This window comes from Neoarius graeffei, chromosome 27 (genome assembly GCF_027579695.1).
Source record: "Neoarius graeffei isolate fNeoGra1 chromosome 27, fNeoGra1.pri, whole genome shotgun sequence".
In the NCBI taxonomy this organism is placed as follows: domain Eukaryota; kingdom Metazoa; phylum Chordata; class Actinopteri; order Siluriformes; family Ariidae; genus Neoarius; species Neoarius graeffei.
Window position 1 is genome coordinate 43385457 of NC_083595.1, and position 25155 is coordinate 43410611.

Genomic DNA, 25155 nt, shown 5'->3' on the forward strand with positions numbered 1-25155 from the left:
ATTTACTGGAACACTACTAGCTTCCTACTTGAGTCTGTGAAGTGGAAAGGGACGCCACTTGAACAGTGGAGGTTTCGGTTTGTGATTAAAAGATTTAATAATGATTAAGACTGCTGTAATATTTAGTACTGCCTGTTACAGTACTGATGGTACGTATTGCCATAATTTGGTTTAAATTACTTAATTCTTAGACTTGTGAGCTTTGGAATATAGCAAAGCTTCATTATGCGTAGCTAAGCATTATCATTCAGTATGCACATAAGAATGAAGCTTTTCACATTTGAGTTAATAAGGACCAACTGCTTGACCTTGAATAAATGCCGAGCAGTAGAGCAATACATCATTCTTGTTGGCTGAATAAACCGTCTGGTATACCACAGTGCGCTCTGTCTTTCAAACTCTGCCGTTGTTGGGACAGCGTTTATTTCAGATTGGAGAGAGAGGTCTATGGAGCGCATTTGATGTGGGGCCCATTTTATTTATTTATTTATTGTTTTAAGAAAAGACTTCTTTAGTTTCCCATGGGAGGCACATTCAGCTCGACATCACTGTGATCGCCAGTTTCTAAAGATGGACTGTTTGGGCCAAAGACTGAAATAAAGAATTTGGGGGCCCAAACATCTTGGGAACGTGCATGCGTGCGCACACACGCACTCGGGGTGTGAAAGGTGTTTGGCTGTAGTAAGAGTGTTTTGAAAAGACTAGAAAAGGTTTTTGAGATGGGGTGAATAAAATGCTGTGTGTTCACCAGCACACTTGGATCACTGAGTTATGTAGCTTGGTAAATTAGTCTATTTCTGTTCATGTGTGGTCTCTATAGCCATCTTTTTCTTAGTAAATAAAATTGTGTTCACTAGCAATATATGTATTTTATTGGCCTGTTTTGAGAGTCGTACTTTATGCAGTTGTACATTGTGTGCTAAAGAGTGTGTGTGTGTGGTAGGGACGGATCAGAGGAAAGTTCAGGAGCCCCAGTCTCCAGGGGGAAACTCCAGCGTCTCCCTGAGCACCCTGGAGCAGCCAGCAGAACCACAAACAGCCCAACATAATGAACCAGGCAAGCGAGTGTCTCTCTCTCTCTCTCTCTCTCTCTCTCTCTCTCTCTCCTCCCCTTATCTAATTTCCTTGTCTGTGCTATGCAAGTCTTCTCTAAAACGCTGTGCATGAATGGAAACCCTAACAAACTGCAGTGTTCCAAGATTATTCCATGTATGGGGACAAAGTGACAAATATCCCTGAAACTGGAGTAGGGAGAGTCTTCATGGGTTTTCCATAGAACTGGTGATTTAGACTTTTAGCACTATGGTAACAATAATAATGCATCTTTCTTTCCCCAAGAAAGAAAATGACTTGCTTTTATTATTTCAAGCAATATTGTGCTGTATGAATTATAGATCTTTGTTGTAAGTGAGCTTTGTCACCATTTCCTCTCACTAGGCCTGCGCTGTTTTAGGAATTCCGGGCATCTCCTGATCCAATATTTACCTTATAAATATACGACTATGCTGATCTTGATGCCAGTATGCACAAATTTTATAAAAAGACAACTGGAACTACATCCAGCTTGATTACCAGTCAAACATTTGGACACGCCTACTCCATTTATTTTTCTCCTGTATTTTGACCATTTTCTACATTGTAGAACAATACTGAAGACATCAAAAATATTATTCTTCAGCATATCTAGTGTTTACCTTGATGACGCTTTGTACACTATTGGCATTATCTTTACCAGCTTCATGAGGGAGTGACTTGGAATGCTTTTCAATTAACAGGTGTGCCTCGTCAAAAGTTAATTATTTTTATACCCGCGCTCCGAAGGGGGGGTATACTGGTTTACCTCTGTCCGTCCGTCTGTCTGTCCGAAACACCCCTTTTCTCAGCAGCAACAAATCATAGCCACTTGGTACCAAACTTCAGCTTGGGGTCCTATACCATGTATACTGTTTTCAGATCTGTTGCACATCAACTTCCTGTTTACCGACCGAATGTATTTATGAAACATATAGTGTGGATTTACAACACGTTCATAACATTTTTCTCAGCCACTACGAATCGCAATTGCTTGATATTTGGTACCGAGCTTCAGCTTGGGGTTCTATACCGTGTATACCGTTTTCAGATCTGTCGCACATCGACTTCCTGTTTACCGACTGAATGTATGTATGAAACACAAAGGGTGGATTTTGGCGCCATTTCAAAATGACGGTTTACCAGGATGCTATTTGAAATCCCTGGGGAGAGACACTGCTCTTTACTTGTTTCAGGGTTCATTATTTGTTGAAGTCAACATTCATAATAAGTCTCCTATTCCTTCGATTGCTTGCATTCTGATATAAGCGAGAGCGGCGGGGGGATACGTAAGTGAGCAGTAGCTCACAGTTTATCTTGTTAGTGGACGAGTTTCTTGCCTTTGTAATGCGTTTGAGATCAAATAGTTGTAGTAGTAATAATAATAATACAGTAAATAGCCCTATTCCACAACTGTAGTAATCATTTTATGTCAAGAAGCGCTCAACTAAAGAGAAATGACATCCATCATTACTTTTAAAACATGAAGTGTGTCTTTTAATAAATAAAAATCAAGAAAAACCATTGAATTAGGTGTGTTCAAACTTTTGACTGGTACTGTTCTTGAATGTTGCAAATTTCTTGAGTGACTACAATATCAGCCTTTCTAGCGCTCTGATTACTGTCCGTGTGGAGTTTCGTATGTGCTCTCTATGTCTGTGTGAGTTTCCTTGTGAATTTTGTGAATTATGCTAATACTGATTTTGATTCTCACAATATTAGGCATTTCTGTTTTTCACTGTGTGCTTGGACAGCTCATGTAGTAACCGTCCTAAAAAAATAAATCTAGAAAGCAAGAATGAAGTCCACATAGAAGTTAAGTGACTTTACATGATCTGTGGCTTTTAATCAAATACACATTGTCTAAAAACATCCAGATGTGCACAATGTTTTGTTTGTGTCTTGCAGTTATCCTAGAACACTGGCATGTACATCTTGGGTGTGATGTTCCACTCCGAGCTTTAGTAATAATGAGCTATAGTGGATGTCTTTCAGAAGTCAGAAAACCAACTACATAGAGTTGGAGTAGTTTTTGTAAATAATTATCTTTTTTTTATTTTATTTAAATTTCCACTGGTTTTATTGGCAGAGCTTTACTGGACTGTGTTAAGGATGTTCGTGTTCAAGGATGGGAACAAAATTTTGTCCCTGTCCTTTTACTAATTCCTGAAACAGTCATTCTTGGATTGTCTGGCTTTATAGTGGGAGTCTATCCACCCCTTCCTCTTCTGGTTGAGCTTTTGCCCAAAACTTCAAAAACTTCAGTCTGGTTCCATATCTCTGTCTGGTGGTCTCCAGTCTAACCAAGCCCACGACTAACAGTAACCTCCAGGGTGCAAACATTACCCGAGAGACATGTAAACCATTTGAAGGTGGGGACAGAGATTGGGATCTTCTTTTCTGGTTTCCGTTCTGGCTTTGGTGGTCAGTCAGACTGTCAGTCAGCAGGAGAGTGTAATGAAGTTAGACTTCTCAGTAAGGGGTTAAGATGGTAGCGTGTAGCAGAATGGAGCTTTGTACTTGTGCTGATGCTTCTAAAGGTAGGCTAATTTTGTGCCTGTGTTTTTTTTTTTTTTTTGTATTTTGTTGAGTGATGGGTTCTGGGTTTGCATATACAGTACCTATTTGAACGAGTTGTTAGAGTTTGAGTGGACTGGATTGACTAGTAAATTCAGAAATCTACTATTTTTTTAAACAATTTTCTGATTTAAATTCAGTTCATCCCATCAGACATGTCATTAAGTAGGACATTGATAACTTGTTTTTTGGACCATTTTATAACACTACAAACACTTGGATTCAGTGATCATTCACCAGATCTAGGCTTATCTAGTTTCTTGTTTAGTTGTGATGTGAGAATTTTTAGAAGCATAGCTGCTAGTTCGATATTTTAGATTGAACTGCTTTAAATGAATTTCTCATTTTGAAATCAATCAATGTGACTAATGGGCTGAATTTACCAACACATGCAATCTGCAGAACAAGCTTCTTACCAGGACCCAAATCTGAATCATTGCTGATCTGAGAAGTTTTAGATAAGATATAAGAATTTGCCTGGTCTCATGTAACCTGTTGAATGAAATGTAATGAAGTTTCCTGTACATCTGTCTTCTCTCTTCTCAACTCTTGCCAGCAGGGGGCAGTGTGCATCAACACAGCACCCTTTCCAATGACAGCAAGTTCATGTTGGAAATGCTTTATGCAAAGTCGTCCACCTCCAGCAACACTGGGCCATTGAAGAGCCCCAATGTGGAGGAAAGCAGTCAGGAAGATCTCAGTATCCCTAGCCTGGCTGGTCGTGTCTCCAGTCTGCGATCTCATTCCTCCCAGTTCAGTGAGGATACACCCAGGCGGGCAGAGCTGGAGGGGCTTGAGGGTAGTGCCCATGCTGCTCGCACCAGACTGGCAGAGGAGCAGAAGAAACGGTTGCGCCCACAGTACAGCATCGATGCAGAGATCCACTCTCGGACTCTTGAGAAGACGATGATGACGCCGCTGACCAGGAACACCAAGGACGCATGGGAACATTTGCAACCCAGCTCCAAAGAACTACGCATTAAAGACCTGGACTTTTCTGACCTGTTGGAAGAGGAGGATATTGACGTCTTGGATGTGGATACTTTTGACACGGGCATTGTTAACGGCATTCCTCCACCTCCACCTCCAGGATTGGGATCTCTCCCTCCACCACCACCTCCTCCTCCACCACCTGGCTTTGGAGGATCGGCTCCCCCTCCTCCACCACCACCACCTCCTCCAGTTCCTGGAGGGCTGTGTGGACCCCCTCCTCCACCACCTCCTCCAGGGATGTCTTCTCTTTCTACATCTCCAGGTGAAAGCCCAGCGTTTGTCAAGAAACGGAAGACAGTCAAGCTGTTCTGGAAGGAGCTCAAGCAGTCAGAGAGCCCGAGGAAGTGCAAGTTTGGCCGGGGAACTGTCTGGGCGTCGCTGGATAAGGTTACGGTAGATACAAACAAGCTGGAACATTTGTTTGAGTCAAAGGCAAAGGACCTTCCTGTGGCAAAGGTAACAGCCTTCTCCGAAATACCATTTGGTCAGATTTTAATGGAATTAGTAAAAACTGATTTCTTGTCGATCAACCCACAAATGGGTGAAGTTGTAGATCTGGGTGGGGTTGTTTTTTTGGGGGAGGGAAACTGGGTTTTGGGAAACTAAGGTATGCAATTGAAAATAAACAATACTTCAGTCGCTCTCATGGATCAGGGACCTGTTTCACAGTTTAAACACTCATGATCTTGGTTTTGCAGAAGGGCCCTGAAGTAAAGAAGCTTGAAATTCTTGTTCTTGATCCAAAGAGAAGCAACGCCATCAACATCGGCATGACTGTTTTACCTGCTGTACATGTCATTAAATCTGCTATATTCAGCTTTGATGAATTTGCCATCAACAAAGAGGGGATTGAGGTACTGCACCACTAATCCTATCCAAAAGAGGGCAGTAATTCTGCACTTTTTTCTCAGATTATAATCGCCACAGTGATCAGTTAGCAAGTCAAGCAGTCTGTTCTTGGTCTCATTTTTTTTTTTTGTTTTCCATCCTACACACTTTATTTTAAAGAAAATCCTGACCATGCTACCTACAGAGGAGGAGAAGCAAAGGATCCAGGAGGCTCAGCTAGCCAATCCTGATGTGCCTCTAGGTACAGCAGAGCAGTTTCTGCTCACTCTGTCCTCGATCAGTGGCCTCGCAGCACGCCTGCAGCTCTGGGCTTTTAAACTCAACTATGAGAGCTTGGAGAAGGTTATTATTTTTTAATCATTCTTTGTTTTTGTTTAAACGGTTGTTTAAAAATAATATAAATGTGCACAATTTTCCAACAGAGGTACCCAAAATCATTTTTAATAACTTTTTTTCCCCCAATTATTATATATAGACAGTTAAACATATAAGTAAAAACAAAAATATTGGGATGTCATATTCATGTTTATGATTTGTGATTTGAAATTAGAATTAAAGTTCCTAATAGGAATGAAGAATGCTATTCAGGCTGTATTTTCCATTTGGTATGATTTCTCTTTTTAATGATTTAAATCCCAAACCCTTGTCCCATGTCTGGCCTGTTTTATAGGAAATAGCTGAACCCCTTTTCGACTTGAAGCACGGTATGGAGCAACTCGCCAAGAACCAGACCTTCAAGCGTATCCTAGCAACACTGTTGGCTATTGGCAATTTTCTCAATGGCTCCAGTGTAAGTGGAGTGTTTCTCATTTACTTTGATGCTGCTAACAAGCCATGGGAGAAATCTAATGTATGCATCCAAGGCCAGGTGTGCAGACCCAAAACCCCGGGGACTGTAGTGTTCTACACGTGACCAGTTCCAGTAATCCTTTGCTGTACTCAATTTCCCATTCAACGCTTACTCTGCATCACATACTGTAGTTTAACCTGATCCTATATGTATAGTTTCTAATGTTTTCTATCTATACCATGTTATTGCTAGTACTTAAAGGAACAGTCCACCGTATTTCCATAATGAAATATGCTCTTATCTGAATTGAGACGAGCTGCTCCGTACCTATCCAAGCTTTGCACGACCTCCCAGTCAGTCAGACGCGCTGTCACTCCTGTTAGCAATGTAGCTAGGCTCAGCATGGCCAATGGTATTTTTTGGGGCTGTAGTTAGATGCAACCAAACTCTTCCGCATTCTTCCTGTTTACATAGGTTTATATGACCAGTGATGTGAAACAAGTTCAGTTTCAGCACATTGATACGGAGCTCAGATATCAATGCGCTGCCGAAGCGCGCAGAAGGTGTTAGTACGCCTGTCATTATAGTGCGGACTTTCCATAGCATAGAAAATCGCTACGTTTCAATTTGTGTAACTGAACTTGTTTCACATCACTGGTCATATAAACCTATGTAAACAGGAAAAACGCGGAAGAGTTTGGTCGCATCTAACTACAGCCCCAAAAAATACCATTGGCCATGCTGAGCCTAGCTACATTGCTAACAGGAGTGACAGCGCATCTGACTGCGTCTGACTGACTGGGAGGTCACGCAAAGCTCGAGTAGGTACGGAGCAGCTCGTCTCAATTCAGATAAGAGCATATTTCATTATGGAAATACGGTGGACTGTTCCTTTAATGGCCTTGATGTGGTTCTGCCTCATTCTTACAAAATGTTCAAGGCTAAGAACCTTGTGATATTAAAGTTGGCATCTAATTCACACACGCAATTTAATATTTGGTGAAACCTCCCCTTCAGACCGTAAAAAAGCCTTTTCCTGTTATGTTTATTAAAGATGGAGACATTTGTAAACAGATTTTTGACCCTCTTCCATGCAGAACATTTCAATCTTTTTATATTTTTGTGCTTGTTAACCACCATCTTTAATTTAATCTATCAATCTGGATGTATGTTTTGGAGTCATTTCTGTCAAGGATCCATTTTTAGCTCATCTGGCCAGAAGGTCGATGAGCTGTTGCCATGGCGTGGCGTCCGTCATCCACAATTCAGTTAAATCGTATCTCCTCCATCAATTCTCCATCAATTTCTGTTCCGATTGTTTTGTTTGAAAGAACTCCTCGCGGCGCACAAAACTTCGTTGTTTTCTCAAATTTTTTGCTTACGAGTTAGTAATTAGTCCAAATTGACAACTTTTCCAGGCCTCTCACTAGAATTGTATCTCCTCTCTCGTTTCTCATCTGATTCCAGTTCTGATTGATGTTTTGGGTAGATTTTCCCAGGAGGAACAAAACTTGGTCATTTGTTTGTTGGTTTTCTTGTTGCAAACAATTTGTTTGCAACTTTTTCAGTTAAATCGTGTCGTCTTCCTCAGTTCTCAATAGATTTCAGTTTTGAATGTTTTATTTGAAAGAACTAGACCTTCTGCATAAAACTTGGTCATTGTATTGTCAATTTTTTTTTTTGCTAACAAATTAGTAATTAAGTCAACTTTAAATTTTCTTCTGACTAGAATTGTACCTCTTCTCTCATTTCTCATGCGAATTCAGTTCTGATGAATGTTTTGGGTCGATCTTCCCTTGGGAAACAAAAATTTAGTCCTTTGTTGATTTGTCCTGTTGTAAACAATTTGTCATGGAGGTTGGTCCTCTCTCACATTGTCACATTTCAGTTCTGTTTGATGTTTTGCTAGTCATGGTTGTTTTGATGGCAGGCCAGATGAGCTATGACTTCATTGACGGGGACTAAGTCTTAAGCTTCTGGCAGAGGCAACCAGGTTTTTGGGTTAAATGTAATTCCAGAGTCAGGTCTTGAGCAGGGCTTTGAACCAGAATTTTTTTCCTATTGGTTCGTTCCGAACAGAAACGGAATTTTAACATTTCCGGTTTTGGGTTCCACTATTAAATAGACGTTCCCGAACCGGTTAGAACAAAAAAATTTCATTCCCGGAACGGTTAATTACGTTCCCTGTCAGTGGTTTAACAAATGGCTATAAAGTTATGTCTCTGTCTCATCCAGCTTAAGCCAAATGTAGGCTAATTCTATTACAACCTTCATTAAATAAGACAAGAAATAATTCAAAACAATTATTATTTCAAATGTTGGCGATTTGGATTCTCAGTATGTCTTCCCATCTACACAAACAGAAAAAGTGCCAAAAATGAAAGATAATTCGTTTAGTGTGTTACCAAAGGCTAGTCAGGCCCTATAGAGGGCTACCGCATGACGTCACCGCGCCGCGAGATTTTGTTAGGTGCCATATTGGAAGACCAAGTACACATCTATGCAAGTACATACATTCATAAAACAAACTACACCTGAAATGTAGCCAGGGCCGGTTCTGCCCTAATCTGGACCCGGGTGCAACATCGCGCAAACCCCCCCCCCCCCCCCCCCCCCCCCCCCCCCCAAAAAAAAAAAAACACCAGTCTAAATCAGGACAACCATCACATAACTATAACTATAAACATTTTATATCAACTATTTTAACTAAATGGGCTATAATCAATAAGCCTGCAGGCAGCCACGGCGGGCTGCCTCAGAAAAGTAACCATTCAATGACACAACTAAAAGCCTGCAGCCACGGCGGGCTGCCTTAAAAAGTAACCATTTGTCCTATCTTAAAACTCGTTTTGCATTTTCTGCCTCCTTTTTTGTATTTTCAACCCTCCGTTTATTTTCTTTCCTTTTCTGAAAACCCGATTTGTGTCCAGACATTTTGTTCTGCTACCAACGAACTAACTCGTCAGGTCTCGTCTCTCGAGCCCGCGATGATTCCCGTGTGAAGGGCAACAACTGATACATTTTTACAAACAGCCAATAGGGAGGTTGCAACGTTCAGGCTCTTCTTTGCTCAGACACTCAGTAATGGAGACGTGATAGTAGTCCACCCTCCCGCTCTCTCCATTCAGTCAGCGAACGTCACACAGGAAGTGAACCCCAGCGGGTCATAGAAACTTGCGCAGGAGAAGAATGGCTTTTTTATTTGTAGGCTACGGAAACTTTGAGGAACGAAATAAAAACCGGTATTAACCGGTTACCATTATTTTTAATAAGCGTTTCTGTTCCGGAACATAAAAAATAATAAAGTTTCTGGTTTCGTTTCTGTTCCATGTGAAATAGAAAAAGTTCCCGGTTTTCGTTTTCGTTCCTTGAACCGGTTCAAAGCCCTGGTCTTGAGTTACTTTAAGGAAGGTAGAGAACGTCTTCGTGCAACACTTCCAATGATGTGTTCTTCTGGAGCTGGTGTACTTTGGTGTTTCTTGGTACCAATAATTTGAGTTGATTTTGTATATGATGATTTTGGTGGGGGGGCGGCACGGTGGTGTAGTGGTTAGCACTGTCTCCTTACAGCAAGAAGGCCCGGGTTCGAGCCCAGCGGCTGGCGAGGGTCTTTCTGTGTGGAGTTTGCATGTTCTCCCCGTGTCTGCTTAGGTTTCCTCCGGGTGCTCCGGTTTCTCCCACAGTCCAAAGACATGCAGGTTAGGTTAACTGGTGGCTCTAAATTGACCGTAGGTGTGAATGGTTGGTTGTCTCTGCGTCAGCCCTGCGATGATCTGGTGACTTGTCCAGAGTGTACCCCGCCTCTTGCCCATAGTCATCTGGGATAGGCTCCAGCTTGCCTGCGACCCTGTAGAACAGGATAAGTGGCTACAGATAATGGATGGATGGATGATTTTGGTGACCTAACCTTTGGTGTCTTTACCAATCATAAATTATACTCCTTCTTTTTGTCCTCTCCAGGCAAAAGGATTTGAGCTGAGTTATCTTGAGAAAGTGACTGAGGTGAAGGATACTGTACACCGACAGTCTCTGCTGTATCACTGCTGTAACTTTGTGGTTGAGAAATTTCCAGACACAACAGACGTCTATTCGGAAGTCTCTGCCATCACTCGATCTGCTAAAGTAGGTCTTACAGTATGGTGACCAATTTTTTTTTTTTTTCAGCAAGAAGTATATGATAAACCCACAATATTTAACTTTTTCTTTTTTTCCCCGTTTCACAATTTTATAATTTGGTTCTTATTTCCTTCTAGGTCGACTTCGAGCAGCTGTCCGACAACCTGGTTCAGCTGGAGAGGAAGTGTAAGACGTCCTGGGACAACCTGAAGGTAATGGCCAAGCACGAGACCAAGCCTCAGATGAAAAGCAAATTGACAGAGTTCCTGAAAGACTGCACAGAAAGGATCGTCATTCTTAAAGTGGTGCACAGACGCATCATCAACAGGTGACGGTGCACACACACAGAACCTCATTGTTCTGAGGTTTCACTCCCTCATTGCATTTACAGTACCAGTCATAAGTTTGTACACCCTTACTCATTCATAGGTTTTTCTGTATGTTGACTATTTTCTACATTGTAGAACAATATTGAAGACTCTCAAACTATGAAATAACGTATGTGGTAAACAAAAAGGTGTTTGTTTCATATTTTAGATTCTTCAAAATTGCCATGGTTTATCTTGATGATGCTCTGCACACTGTCGTCAAGTCTTCGACTCGTTCACTTGCTCTGTCTTTCTCGTAGGTTTCACTCATTCCTCTTGTACCTGGGTCAGCCTTCCTACTCAGTCCGCGACATTAAGATAACTCACTTCTGTAGGATCATTAGTGAGTTCTCTCTGGAGTACCGCACCACGAGAGAGAGGGTCCTCACCCAAAAACGCAAGCGTGCAGCCCACCGTGAGCGCACCAAGACCCGCGGCAAACTCATCACTGAGGTTAGAAACACACACTAGAATCACCGTCCCATTACTTTTGATCATGGCATTCAGTGCAGCACTTCAGCTTCAAAATTCAGCTTGCAGGCTTGGTGGAAGAAACAGGCCTGGGTAGGCCTAGGCCCACCCACTTTGTTCGTTGTCCCTGTCGTTTTGTAGCTTGACTGTGTAAGTCTAGTATGTTTATAGTTGGAGAATATGAACGTTCTAGGCACCTGTAACATCAATCTCTGAACACCGGAACATTAGGTTAGCATTAGCAACATAGCTAAATTTACTTAATGACTCCAAGAGCTCTATTTTGTTAAACCTAATTAGAAATGAGTCGCAATGTACTGTATATACAGACAGACCGCTGAGTTTTTACTCAGCCTAGTTGTGATGCATTTAAATCCAGAACATCTGGAAATGAAGCTTCTGCTGCTGCTTTTTAACATTAGACCCATTACAATATAATGCGCCGATAAGCATTATAAGAGTCCATAAACTCCTGCTTTCTAACTAACTCGCGCTGCTCATGCTCTCTCAGACGGAGAAATTCTCTGGAGCTGTTCCATCTATTACCCAGGAGAGTCCTTCCCCAGTCTCCATGGCAACAGAAGCTGAGCCAGCCCAAGAAGAACATGAGAACATGAAGAACCTTCTAACTGCCAATGACGACCGTGGCAAACTGCGCAGATCCCGCGCTATACGAAGTAAGACGATATCACAGTTTTAGTTCTTTAGATATAATAAGATTTGAACTTGATGATGATCAGATTTTGATTTTGCATTACAAATCAGTACAGGATTGAATTAAAGCTATAATTAATATAACTTTAGTCTCAGACGTTTTGGGTTTTAACTGGAGCCTGTTTATTCTAACAGAGCTGCTGACTGCTGGCTCTGATATTCCTCCCACTTCCTCGAGTCAGGACTCTAATGATGAAGGTAGAGGGTATAGTGCATGCTGCTGCTGTGAACTCACGAGACATTGAGTATATACGAAGAATTGATTTTGATTTTTAAAGCTGTTCAACACAGAAGCAGCTTTGTGGAGATGAACAGTTTGTCCCTGAAACATATTACAGTGTAAATGACAATGTCGCTCCACACACTCCCAAAACTCAGCCAAGTTAGCTTAAAGTCTATTAAAACTGGACTCTTTGGTCTTCCAGATGAACCTGTAGAGAGCTTGGAAATGCAGGAATTAAGTGATGAAGGTATTGCGCTGGTTGCATGAGTAATGCGTGTGAAATGACCATTTCTGAGATGTTGATATTTAACTTTACTGTTTCTTGTAGTGGTGTTCTCTGTGTTGTGAACTAACCATGAAGTCGCTCTTCTAACAGCTGAATAAGGATAATTTGCCAAGGTGTTCTTTGACCGTTTTTGTTGCTGTGTTTGATGGTTATGGTTGGCGTTATGATCCAACCTGGATGTGGCTTCAATAGCCCCTTTTCCACAGACTGTTGAAGGTGGGAATTTTACACCTTTATTCTTAAGATAAGACGACCTTTATTATCCCACAATGGGGAAATTTCCTGATTGCAGCAGCAGTGGACAGCAGCAGAAGAGGATATATCATGCCTCACAAGTTAAAAAAAAAAATGTACGGTATATCTATCAATGTCAAAGTCCTTCCTGCACCATTCAATGGTGCGTTTGGCGGTGCCGATCTCTGTTTCGTAGCGCTCGGCCTCTCGCCAATATTACATAGCTAGGGTTACAGTGGAGTGGGGTGGGGGGCTAGTCCTCTGGTAACCATAAGCGTTTGGCTCCCTATTCGCATCTGTATTTCAGCGTGCCTTGCCAGATGGCAGTGGGCACCATTTTTATGATTTTTGTCTTTGGTATGACCCGGCCATGAACAGAACTTGCGATCTCCCAATCAAGAGGCAGACACACTAACCACTAGGCCACTCGCTGGTATTTTTATATCCATCCATCCATCCATCCATCCATCCATGAATTTATGAAGTGGATGAAACCCACTTAGGGCGGCATGGTGGTGTAGTGGTTGGCACTGTTGCCTCACAGCAAGAAGGTCCTGGGTTTGAGCCCAGCGGCCGGCGAGGACCTGTCTGTGTGGGTTTCCTCTGGGTGCTCCGGTTTCCCCCACAGTCCAAAGACATCCAGGTTAGGTTAACTGGTGACTCTAAATTGACCGTAGGTGTGAATGTGAGTGTGAATGGTTGTTTGTCTCTGTGTCAGCCCTGTGATGACCTGGCGACTTGTCCAGGGTGTACCCCGCCTTTCACCCATAGCCAGCTGGGATAGGCTCCAGCTTGCCTGCGACCCTGTAGAACAGGATAAGCAGCTACAGATAATGGATGGATGGATGAAACCCAGTTATTGCACATATCAGGTGGTCATAATTGCAAAAGATAAAACAAAAAACGCAACAACTATTGACAGACATACAGATGAGTCTACTGTGAGCAGTGCTGGTTGTCCAGTCTAATAGCTGCAGGAAGGAATGATCTGCGGTAACGCTCCTTCACACACTTAGGGTGGAGCAACCTCCTGCTGAAGGAGCTCTTCAGTCCATTGAGTAAGTCCTGTAGGGGGTGGGAGTCGTTCTCCGTCATAGATGACAGCTTGGCCATCATCCTCCTCCCACCCACTGGCTCCAGGGGGCATCCCAGCACAGAGCTGGCCCTCCTGATCAGTTTGTCCAATCTCTTCCTGTCAGCTGTAGAGATGCTGCTCTCCCAGCAAACCATGCTTCCTCACATTTTGTATAAAATGTCTGAATTTGGAACGGGAGGTGGGGTCTGTGTTTCTTCCTCTGAGCCAGAATTATTGGTAGTACACAGACGTCAATTATGGCTTTGTTAAAAGGGACAGCTGGTACGGCGGGACAGGGGTGTGACATTTTTGACATTCTTTTTTCCAAGACCAGCACAAATTCAAACGTCTCCGTCTACAGCGTCTAAGGTCTGCATGCCTTTCTGCCGTAAATCACTTCCTTGTCTTCACTTTCTCCTCCAACATAATTGTGATCACACAAACATGTTGCTTGCATGAGTCTCTCCACTCTTCTCTTCCTCATTACCTGTGTGTGTGTGTGTGTGTGTGTGTGTGAGAGAGAGAGCGCAGTTTTCTGTGTATGACCCCCCCCCCCCCCCCCCCCAAAAAAAAAGCCAACTCGGCTAAAGGAAACAAACGTGTTATTATAGCCTATATATTGAGTCTGTTACTTCCCTTAAACATCTCATCTCATCTCATTATCTCTAGCCGCTTTATCCTTCTACAGGGTCGCAGGCAAGCTGGAGCCTATCCCAACTGACTATGGGCGAAAGGCGGGGTACACCCTGGACAAGTCGCCAGGTCATCACAGGGCTGACACATAGACACAGACAACCATTCACACTCACATTCACACCTACGGTCAATTTAGAGTCACCAGTTAACCTAACCTGCATGTCTTTGGACTGTGGGGGAAACCGGAGCACCCGGAGGAAACCCACGCGGACACGGGGAGAACATGCAAACTCCACACAGAAAGGCCCTCGCCGGCCCCGGGGCTCGAACCCAGGACCTTCTTGCTGTGAGGCGACAGCGCTAACCACTACACCACCGTGCCGCCCACTTCCCTTAAACATGAATTATTTAATGGAAATGTTAATGTTGCATGTGATGCTCAGCAACTCTGCTTGTGTTTGAAGAGTGGTATAAATGTGACGCTGAACAAAAGCATCTCAACACTCCGTTCACCGGCCGTTGTTTTGAAAGCAGCATATGCTCTGGGTATTCATATTTCCAACGCATAGATACGTCACCCTAGACACCGGTGCTTGCCATGTAAAAACATACACTGGTGTGGATTCATGCCAACTTTATTTGGTTCAGTGTAAATCACTAAACCTAGAATATTGAGGTGCCTTTTTTTTTTTAAAAAAACACCAGTATTACTGAATTCCTGTATAAAAAGAGCTAATGTTGCTGATTTCACTAATAATTTTCACAATGGTGCTCCACAGATTCTGCAGGTGTTCCATCAGCGATGGCTCCAGGTAAAGAGGACAGCGCAAGTTCACCGGATGATGCAACAGATGAGATCATGGATCGTCTGGTTAAGTCTGTTACTCAGAATCCCACAGAGAGGCAGTCTAGTCCTAAAACGAGGAAACGATCACGGCTGAACAGGAAATCACGTGAGTAACGTGCAAGCACTTCCATTTGAAGAGAAAATGAAGCAAAAATTGTGACTTGATTTGGTCAGGAGATTTAAAAAAAAAAAAAAAAAGTGATATCACTCAGGGATTTTCTGAAAAGTTGAACTTGAAAGGCAGCCATAGCTCCCTCCACCTTATGGGTCTGAAGGTTTGTGTAAAACATGAGCTGGTGGTTGGGGGGGGACTCAAGTGTGAAGGCATCCTAATTGGGTTACTTTTGGTCTTGTGCTCACACAGTATGTTGTACATTGAAGGAAACATCGAAATTGCCAAAATATTAGATTAGATAAAACTTTATTGATCCCTTTGGGAGGGTTCCCTCAGGGAAATTAAGAACCCTTTTGATGTGATTCTCATCTCATCTCATCATCTCTAGCTGCTTTATCCTGTTCTACAGGGTCGCAGGCAAGCTGGAGCCTATCCCAGCTGACTACGGGCGAAAGGCGGGGTACACCCTGGACAAGTCGCCAGGTCATCACAGGGCTGACACATAGACACAGACAACCATTCACATTCACACCTACGGTCAATTTAGAGTCACCAGTTAACCTAACCTGCATGTCTTTGGACTGTGGGGGAAACCGGAGCACCCGGAGGAAACCCACGCGGACACGGGGAGAACATGCAAACTCCGCACAGAAAGGCCCTCGCCGACCACGGGGCTCGAACCCGGACCTTCTTGCTGTGAGGCGACAGCGCTAACCACTATACCACGGTGCCGCCCTGATGTGATTCTGTTTATGAGTAAAGTTTGTGTAAGCTCTACCCTCATCATACACGAGTGTGTGTGTGTGTTTTTACCAGCTGGGAGGTCCGTATTGTGAAATACCGTGACCGAGGTCTTGAAAGTACTGAGCGAGGCCCTCTGGGCCGAGGTCAGTATTCAAGGCCGAGGTCACGGTATTTCACCATACGGACCGACCTTAAGCTGCTAAATAATATATTTATTTTTTTCTTTACCAAATTCTAACAGAAAACAAGAGCGCCCGAAAGGGAAAGCCGAGGCGAGCCGCCATTTTGAATCCTCATTCACGGCTGTAATGCAAATGGCTTCCTCCTCGGTATACAAATGCACTTCCATGGCAGGAAAAAAAAACTACATTTTGCCGCCTATGTAGTCCCCTATTTATACAAAATTGAGTCATTCAGGATTCAGCCATGTTTTTGCTCGGCGTTAGCAATAGTTACAGGTTTTTAGCTTTCTCCTGAAATGTTTTCTTTTATTTCATCTTCCTCAGGGTAGTAAAACTCGCTTTCGCTGTGAACACTGTCGTTATCGCCATCTATGATGTAAAATTAATGCTATTATGCTGAGAAATGCTGGCAAAAATTTATAAGATTTTTGATATAAATCTTAGATAAATGTTGACAAAAATTACTACTATGTTTGTTGTTGTGAACGAGCGAGTCGCCAGAGTCCGTAACCGGGGTCCGTACCGTAGGATACAGACCCGCTCGCCAGCCAATCAGAGCGCAGGATTTGATGGAAACCACACCGTGAAAAAAATAATTAAGTTATTCCACGAAATCGAGTCGTACATGAGCTGATAGCTGACGAGGCGCGTAGCACCAAGTTGGCTATAAGCCATGTATGATGAGATGAGATTGATTGGAATAACTGTTTTATTCTATTCACATTCACTGGATTTTGAGAAACGGAGCATTTTTATTTTTTGCAAATTCGATAAAGAAAAACTTTAATACAAAACGTCCGACAAAATCATTTCCGCTGAGGCAGACTTCTTAAAAACTTATCGATGGCTGCAGGAATTTACTTCTTTTATTTATTTATTTTTTAATCTTTATTTTTGTAGAAAGTGCCGTCTTGCTGTCGTGCCGAGGTATAGAATAGCTTTAGACATGTATTTAATTCTTCCTTGGACATTTCAGTTCTGTAATTTTCAAACTTCTTTGAGCTTTTGAACCAGTCTAAAAAAAAAAAAAAAAAATCAACAAATTTTAATGCTTAAAGATGAAGAATGTAAACAAACCAGCAAAATAACCATAGCAATTTGTGACATAATTCTTGAAAAAAAAATTTTCTTATCATTTAAATACTTTTAATTCCATATTTTGCTCCTTTTTTGGGAGCGGTGTTTTTGAGGAGTTTTTATTTCATCCTCAGTTGGTTCAGCAACACAATCCACCATTTTTGTTTTTGTCTACTCACGGTATATGAGCTGATATCCTAGTAGTACAGTAGCCAATCCAAGCATGCGATTGCTCATATCCAGTGAAATATAATTTATTGGAGAGTACATGTACTTTGTGGGGGGGGCAAATTTAAAAAAGAAAAGAAGGTACTGATACATTCTTGTATTTCTGTAGACTTAATCCATAGTTTGTTTTATTTCACATGGTCCACTGGCCAAAGTAATAATGGGACCAAAACCAGGTTTATGACCTCAGGACTATTAGGGCAAAAGCTCTGTAGTTTGCCTCATGCATTTTTTTTTTTTAAACTTCAGTTAAAAAAAAAAAAAAGTGCACTGCAGGGCGGCACGGTGGTGTAGTGGTTAGCGCTGTCGCCTCACAGCAAGAAGGTTCCGGGTTCGAGCCCCGTGGCCGGCGAGGGCCTTTCTGTGCGGAGTTTGCATGTTCTCCCCGTGTCCGCGTGGGTTTCCTCCGGGTGCTCCGGTTTCCCCCACAGTCCAAAGAGATGCAGGTTAGGTTAACTGGTGACTCTAAATTGACCGTAGGTGTGAATGTGAGTGTGAATGGTTGTCTGTGTCTATGTGTCAGCCCTGTGATGACCTGGCGACTTGTCCAGGGTGTACCCCGCCTTTCGCCCGTAGTCAGCTGGGATAGGCTCCAGCTTGCCTGCGACCCTGTAGAAGGTTAAAGCGGCTAGAGATAATGAGATGAGAGTGCACTGCAGACACTTAGACAAAGTGATTTATTTATTTTCTTGTAGGCGTCTCTTAAAAAGGGTAATTTGGCTTCAGTGGCTGTTGGGCTTCAACTTGCCATGAAAGAGGGGATATTCATTCATTCATTCATTCAAAATTCAGTGATGTATCTCTGTCCCGATTAGCCTATAATATGGCTATTTCCTGTTCTGTTTCCAGAGGATTGTATAGCTCTCTGTGGCGCGTCCTGGATCAGGCACAGTTTTCCCCTTCATTCTTTTGTGCTTTGGTTAATCACGTGATGGTAAAGAAGTAGGCTGGAGCAGTAATAAGAGAACTATTTTGGGTCATTCTATCAGTTGTGTTTAAAAAAGAAAAAAAAATTGAGCACAGTGACTTGTGGAAGTATGAGCAGGTTATCAACACTGAATGTAGTACAGTACATACCGTGATCCATTCAGATTTTGGTCTTTTTTCCAGTTTGGAAAGATAACAAGGTTTGTATAAATACTGATTTTACCTGATAAATAGGATTAAATTTATCAGCACATTTAGAGCAAGCAGTTTTCTTTCATCCACTGCCTTTTAAGCCTAATGGTATGTAGGGCAGCAACAAAGGACTTCCGTTACTTTCTGCTGTGGGCAAGGGCGTAAAAACGGTGTTGATATTGGTGGGCACATAATTTGGCCAAGCGCCCCAGTGCGCCATGGTTGTCGCACGAAATGTGGCCTACACTGTACAAATGATTGGTTGTCCATTCCTTTGTGTTATTTTGATTTTTAGCACCAGGTATGCCATGTACACATGTAGCCGGGTATTTTTAAAACCGAACATTTTCCCCCCCTCCGTTTATAAAAATGTTTTATCCACACCACCTCGTCTTCGAAAAAAATCCCTTCCACACATAACCGAACATCTGCGTTTTCAATCACATTCATAAGCATTCCAAACCTGTAGATGGCTATTTCCCCAAATCCTACCCCCTAATCACATCGCCTGTGCTCTTGGAGCAGTAGTTGGGCTTCTAAAATTAAACATGTAAATAGCACCTGCACAATAATTAACGCTTTCAAGGCACTACTCCGATCCATTACTCTTTAGCTAGCCGCACACTACGCCGATTTTCAGCGTACCGAGCCAACTGAAGTCGCGAGTCAGGCGTAAAGACTAGTTTTCGATGGTACCGACTCATCTCACAGCCGATTCAAAAAACTAATCGGGAGCCAGACTGATCGGCGAGAGTCGCTAGCAATAGCCAATCATATCTTTCGCATATAGCACGTGACATCATTAAACACAATTTCTAGCGTGAGAAATACGTGTTGGTAGCACCTAATGCAGGTCTCATCTCATCTCATTATCTCTAGCTGCTTTATCCTTCTACAGGGTCGCAGGCAAGCTGGAGCCTATCCCAGCTTACTACAGGCGAAAGGCGGGGTACACCCTAGACAAGTCGCCAGGTCATCACAGGGCTGACACTCAGACAACCATTCACACTCACATTCACACCTACGGTCAATTTAGAGCCACCAGTTAGCCTAACCTGCATGTCTTTGTACTGTGGGGGAAACCGGAGCACCCGGAGGAAACCCATGCGGACATGGGGAGAACATGCAAACTCCACACAGAAAGGACCTCGCCGGCCACAGGGCTCGAACCCAGGACCTTCTTGCTGTGAGGCGACAGCGCTAACCACTACACCACCGTGCCGCCCTCCTAATGCAGGTATATACTGTAATTCCATAGACTGAAGCTTTATCCATAGACACAGTGGGCTGGAAAGCCACTCTGCTCAAGTTGTGTGGCTGAATTCCAAATCGCTTTAACTCCCCTATATAAGTGCACTATTTAAGGTTGGGAATAATAGCTCATGCAGCCTAGATAGTGCGCTACATATTCCGTGTTGTGTCATTTGTAATTCAGCCTGTAGCATCTTCAAGTGTTGGATTTAACAGTAACTATATCCAATAGCCAATCACAAAGCTATTAAGTTGTCACGTGTCGCTTCAATCGCGACTGCACTCGTCAACAGTCGGGGGATATGTGCATGCCCTGTCGGGAGTCGGCTCTGAAATGGGTCGGTTCGGTACCGCGTGGATCGCCGTGGTGTGCGGCTAGCTTAAGTCCATGCTTAATCTGGCTTCTGCAGTAAACAAAGGTCGCACGTTTGACGTCAGGGCAGATTTGTTGTCATTTTTTTGGCGCAGATTGTGACGTTCTAAAACGCAAAACTCCGGTTATCTCTGTCTACACGAAAAGGCATACACGGAGTTTTCAAAAATCTTCACTTTGCCCGGAGTTTTTTTAAATATTCGTTTTTGATGTGTTTTCATGTGGATGACAGGCCAAAACGTAGAAAAATATCTTCGATTTAGCAGATACCCGGCTACGTGTGGACGGGGTCTTAGACTTAGGCTAACATCTGCATGTATACGGGCAATACATTATCACACAGAGAAAGTGGACATTGAAGTTGCTGTGAATTTCGCTGTAGTGGATGACCTACCCAAAATACAACAACACAATCAATCAAAATTATGTGCTGCTGCTTCATTTTCACACAACTTTTTACTATTTTCACACATTTGAAACATCATGTGCTTCCTTTTGAGTTACTGCAATTTCAGAATCTGGAAGTAATGTAGGTATGGGTGGTAGAAGTGTGAAGAGTTTTGGTAGTTGTAGTGCATTTTGCAAAAATGTTTATTCATTAAGTTGAAAGGGTTAAGTGACAATTGTTTCACATTTTTACATTTTCACATTTTATTGCAGAGGTTACATACATACGCATATACACATGCATATATACATATGCATATACATGCAAACAATGAGCAAGAAAAAAGTAAATATAAGTAAACATTTAGCATTACCTACAAGCATTTATTAGTGTGTGTGTGTGTGAGAGAGGGAGGTTCTCTAACGAGGCTATTTTGTTTTGAATAGCTTACCGTTGACTGGGTAAAATAATGTCTTATGTCCTCCTTACGTTTTCTTTTATTGCCCGACATCACTGCCTGTGTGCTGTTTTGCTGTAGCAGTGAGCTGGATGCTGATTTTACCGCTTGCTACTGCTTACAGCCAATGACAACAAAAAACCATAGCAACGTCAAGGCAACGGGAGGTGGGCCAATCAAAGCTTCATAAAGCTTTTTTACCTGTCCCCACCAATAGTCAGCCGTCTTTGAGAGGTCTGTTCACAACTGAAAATCAGCTGGAAGCGATACCGCGTTTGGTGTTTATATTCAGCGTTTCCCGCATCGCGGCTTCTCCATTCAAAAATGGTCTGGACATTTTAAACTCAGCTGAATATTGGTATGGACGCGTCCATACGCATTTTTACACCCATGGCTGTGGGCCAGCTTCAGTATGGTTCCTCAGGTATACGTCAGGCCTTTGAGTTCTTCCTCCGCTGTTCGATGCAAGATGTTTTAGGCCTTCCTCTAGTAACTTTAGAATGCTGAACAATGTGCGGAGGTCATTCTGGTATAGTATCCATTCCAAGCTGACAGAAATTGACCAAAACAAACTGTCAACCTTCTGTATGAGGGACTTCAGAAGAATCCTGTCAATCTTCTGGACCAACACCATCAACCAGGGCAATTGGAAAGCATAGGCATGGTTCTCATGAGAAGGCAATGGAGATGGCCCATGGAGATCATCTGAGGAGAAGACATCATCCCACAAACTGCCCAAATATCTATATGCAGAAATGTAGATGGGTGGTGTTTTGCAGTGTGGAGCGTACATATGACCGAAATAACAGGAGCATTGAGCTCTCTGAATTTAACAAAACATTTGGTACTTTTTTTTTTTTTTTTTTTAATTTTACTTCTACCTCAACCAGCCAGACTGATAAGTGTTTAAATATGGAATAACGCTTTTTTTTCAGGGGGTATAACGCTCATTTTGTAGCAAAATTCTAGCAACACTAAATAAAATTCTTCCATGATATTATCGAGAAAGCTTTGGAATCTCACCTGAGATAAAATGATCACTGCAAACACCAGCTGTTTTGGTTTTAGCCTCTGTTAGATCAGCCCTGCCGATGTTGTTCAGCCGTGCTCGTCTCCTCTCCATACAAAGCCTCAGTTTCCTCGCCCTCTTTCCGAATCACGGATGGAATTCTAAAAAATCGGAACGTGCCATGGTCACGAGTACTGTTGTGACCACAACCATATACAGCACAAAGATATGGCAGAGCTAAAAGAATGCTTAAAGCAGTGGAAAAAAAAAAGTTGCACACGCATGACTGTTTTGTATGGAACGTCGCTTGACCCCGCGTTTGTATATCCACCAACGCGGCCGACATCCGGGTTTCTATTTTGCTTTGACATCACTTGCAAGTCAAGGATGGCCAACTCGGTGCTATGCACCTCGTCGGCTGTCAGCTCATGTACGACTCGATTTCATGGAATAACTGTTAAATCTAAAATGTATTTTTTTTTTTTTTTTTTTTTTTAGGTTATAATTTTTGCATTGTAGCTCTAAACAGATATTTCTCTGTTAATGCTAAATTGTGTGCTGTTACAGTGCGGAGGACGTTGAAGAGTGGGCTGAGCTTGGAGGTGGTGCAGGCACTGAGTCTCCGATGAGGGAACCAGAAATATTAAAGGACTAATCAAGAATTGGCTGTTGAGGGCTACAAGCTGCGGATGCACTTCATCTTCCTGTAATGGAACAACGAAGAAACTCTTAAGACTTTCCACAGGAAAGCACAAACTAATTATGCTGTCCACTTGACCTAATGGGTTTGTTTTTTGGGTTTTTTTGGATACATAAAGTATTAAACTACGAGACATGTTTAGTAACATAATTTATATACAACCCAATGATGATGCACATTTTAGTAGAATATATTGTACAGGTTCGAGGGTTTGTTTTTTTTTTATACTATATGTAGCACATTCAAAGAAGAGAAAACTCGGGTGGTCAGATCATGACGCACTATAGATATTAGATAGAAGGGAATTTTATAAAAGTTGCTGTTTTTACACTGAACCAAGTTTTCAAGTCATGATTTCCATGATGATGATTTGTTCTATCGAATAAAACTAGGATCCAGACTATTTACAGTAGTAGCCACTTATCTGGGCAAAGTCTTTCGGGCCAAGCTTTGACACTTGATAGTTTTGTGGATGCTACAGTACCTTGCATTTTGGTTGTAAATCCACAGAAGGCCACATTGCACATGTTAAGCGTCACGATTCCACCAAAGCTGGTTCATGTGTTGGTCAATTTTAACTCTGCGTCACTGTTACGCCGGTTCAGTTCACGAGCTATTTTCAATTCAGCAAAATGCTGTTTTGTTTTGTTTTTTATGGTCACTGCTGCTTTTGCACAGGAGGTTGTATGAGGAGTATTCAGCTAGCTAGTTGTCCATTATGATCACTCTGTCGTTATGCTGTGTAAGATTTTTTTTTAATAGTTTTGTGACCTTAAATTTTGAAATATAATGCATGTTTGCTTCATCGTGAATGTATTACTGTAGGTGTGTGCCACTGTTAAGAGATCCAGTCCTTACTCTTAACCACTGCATGCACATGTGTGCAAACTGCTTACTGCAGATGCAATTTTTTGGTGTGTGTGTGTGTGTGTGTGTGTGTTTGTGTGTGTGTGTGTGTGTGTGTGTGAGACCCTGAGTGCAGATAATAAAGCATCTTAACAGAGCCTTTGTCAAGTTGATCCTGAAGTTCATTTATAACGAAGGGATTATAACATTTATATAGAAGAGGTTATTTGAATAAATGATCTAGTACATGCAAGTCGTGTTTTAAAGCTATCGAAACATAAACAAAGCCGCAGGGTGGGTACATACATACATGCATGATTAAACGGATGAAACAAAGATTTATTAATTTGAATTAACCAGAACAATATAAAATCTCACAAAGAAGCTGACCAGGATAAAGTGGTTACTTAAGATGAAAGAATTCACACAAACAAAGAACTCGGGCATTGTGTCAAAGTTTTGATTAAATTGCACTGGCAGCACTGCCTGCATCTACAGTAAACGAAAAGGTGGAGGGGAAAAATGTTTCAGGTTTCACTTTAGAGAGCTTAGTTGTTTGCAAATGTCACTATGCTATTCAGTAGGTAAGTTGAGCGATCTGACAAACTGACTTAGTTTTCATGTAAAAGCCTGAAAATATGTTTTGCTAATATACAAAATCCAGGTCATGGCATTTCTTTGGATTAAGTCAGCTGAACGAGTCTGACAAATATCTGATGTGGTCTACAAGCTCCTTCTCAAACTGCTCTCTACAGACTTCGCCTCTGTTACTTTACGGTAATTTTCCTTTCTGGAGACATTAGAGAAACTTGTCTCCTACATTTACTGCAAGTTGGCCTAGTGGTTAGCGTGTCTGGCTCTCAATCGGGAGATCGCGAGTTCTACTCACGGTTGGGTCATACCAAAGACCATCATAAAAATGGTACCCACTGCCATCTGGCAAGGCATGCTGTAATACAGATGCGAGTGGGAGTCAAACTCTTGCGGTTACCAGAGGACTAGCCCCCCACTGTAACCCTAGCTATGTGAATTGCTGAGGGCTACAGAAATGGAGATCGGTGCCGCCCTATGCGCCATGTGGCTTGAAGAATTTATGGCATTATAATTGCCTTATCTGGCATGGTGAGCATTGTGAAAGACAAAAATATCATGTAGGCATTAAATAACTTTTAGACTTTTTTTTAAAGATCTCCTACATTCGTTACAGGTTAATACCATAAATATCGCTTTTTCTGCTAGTTGGAAATGGTCCTGGGAGTCGCATTGAAACCAGCCATGTTTCAATTAAGAGTGTACATAATTTTAGCCTGTTTCATTCACTAGTTTAGGTGTGTCATCTAGCCTACCTCCACTAGTTCCTTGACTGATTCAGTGGAACCACAGAAATCATGAAAACGTACATGAAGATATGCTGAG

At 42.3% G+C, this 25155-nt stretch overlaps 1 protein-coding gene across 5 annotated transcripts in view; it reads left to right on the plus strand.

Annotated features, from left to right (window-relative positions):
- Positions 1–23897, plus strand: part of fhod1 (formin homology 2 domain containing 1) — a 104109-nt gene extending 80212 nt beyond the window's left edge. For 4 of the 5 annotated variants that reach the window (XM_060911488.1, XM_060911491.1, XM_060911492.1 and 1 more), the window contains 11 exons: positions 944–1057; positions 4205–5097; positions 5340–5495; positions 5650–5832; positions 6161–6280; positions 10241–10402; positions 10534–10724; positions 11025–11217; positions 11747–11912; positions 15183–15356; positions 22761–23897. In XM_060911488.1, coding sequence (XP_060767471.1) covers positions 944–1057; positions 4205–5097; positions 5340–5495; positions 5650–5832; positions 6161–6280; positions 10241–10402; positions 10534–10724; positions 11025–11217; positions 11747–11912; positions 15183–15356; positions 22761–22822 — 2414 coding nt within the window. In that variant the 3' untranslated portion in view covers positions 22823–23897. The remainder of the gene's footprint in view (positions 1–943; positions 1058–4204; positions 5098–5339; positions 5496–5649; positions 5833–6160; positions 6281–10240; positions 10403–10533; positions 10725–11024; positions 11218–11746; positions 11913–15182; positions 15357–22760) is intronic. The other variant, XM_060911489.1, reaches the window with a different exon arrangement.
- Positions 23898–25155: the final 1258 nt, after the last annotated feature.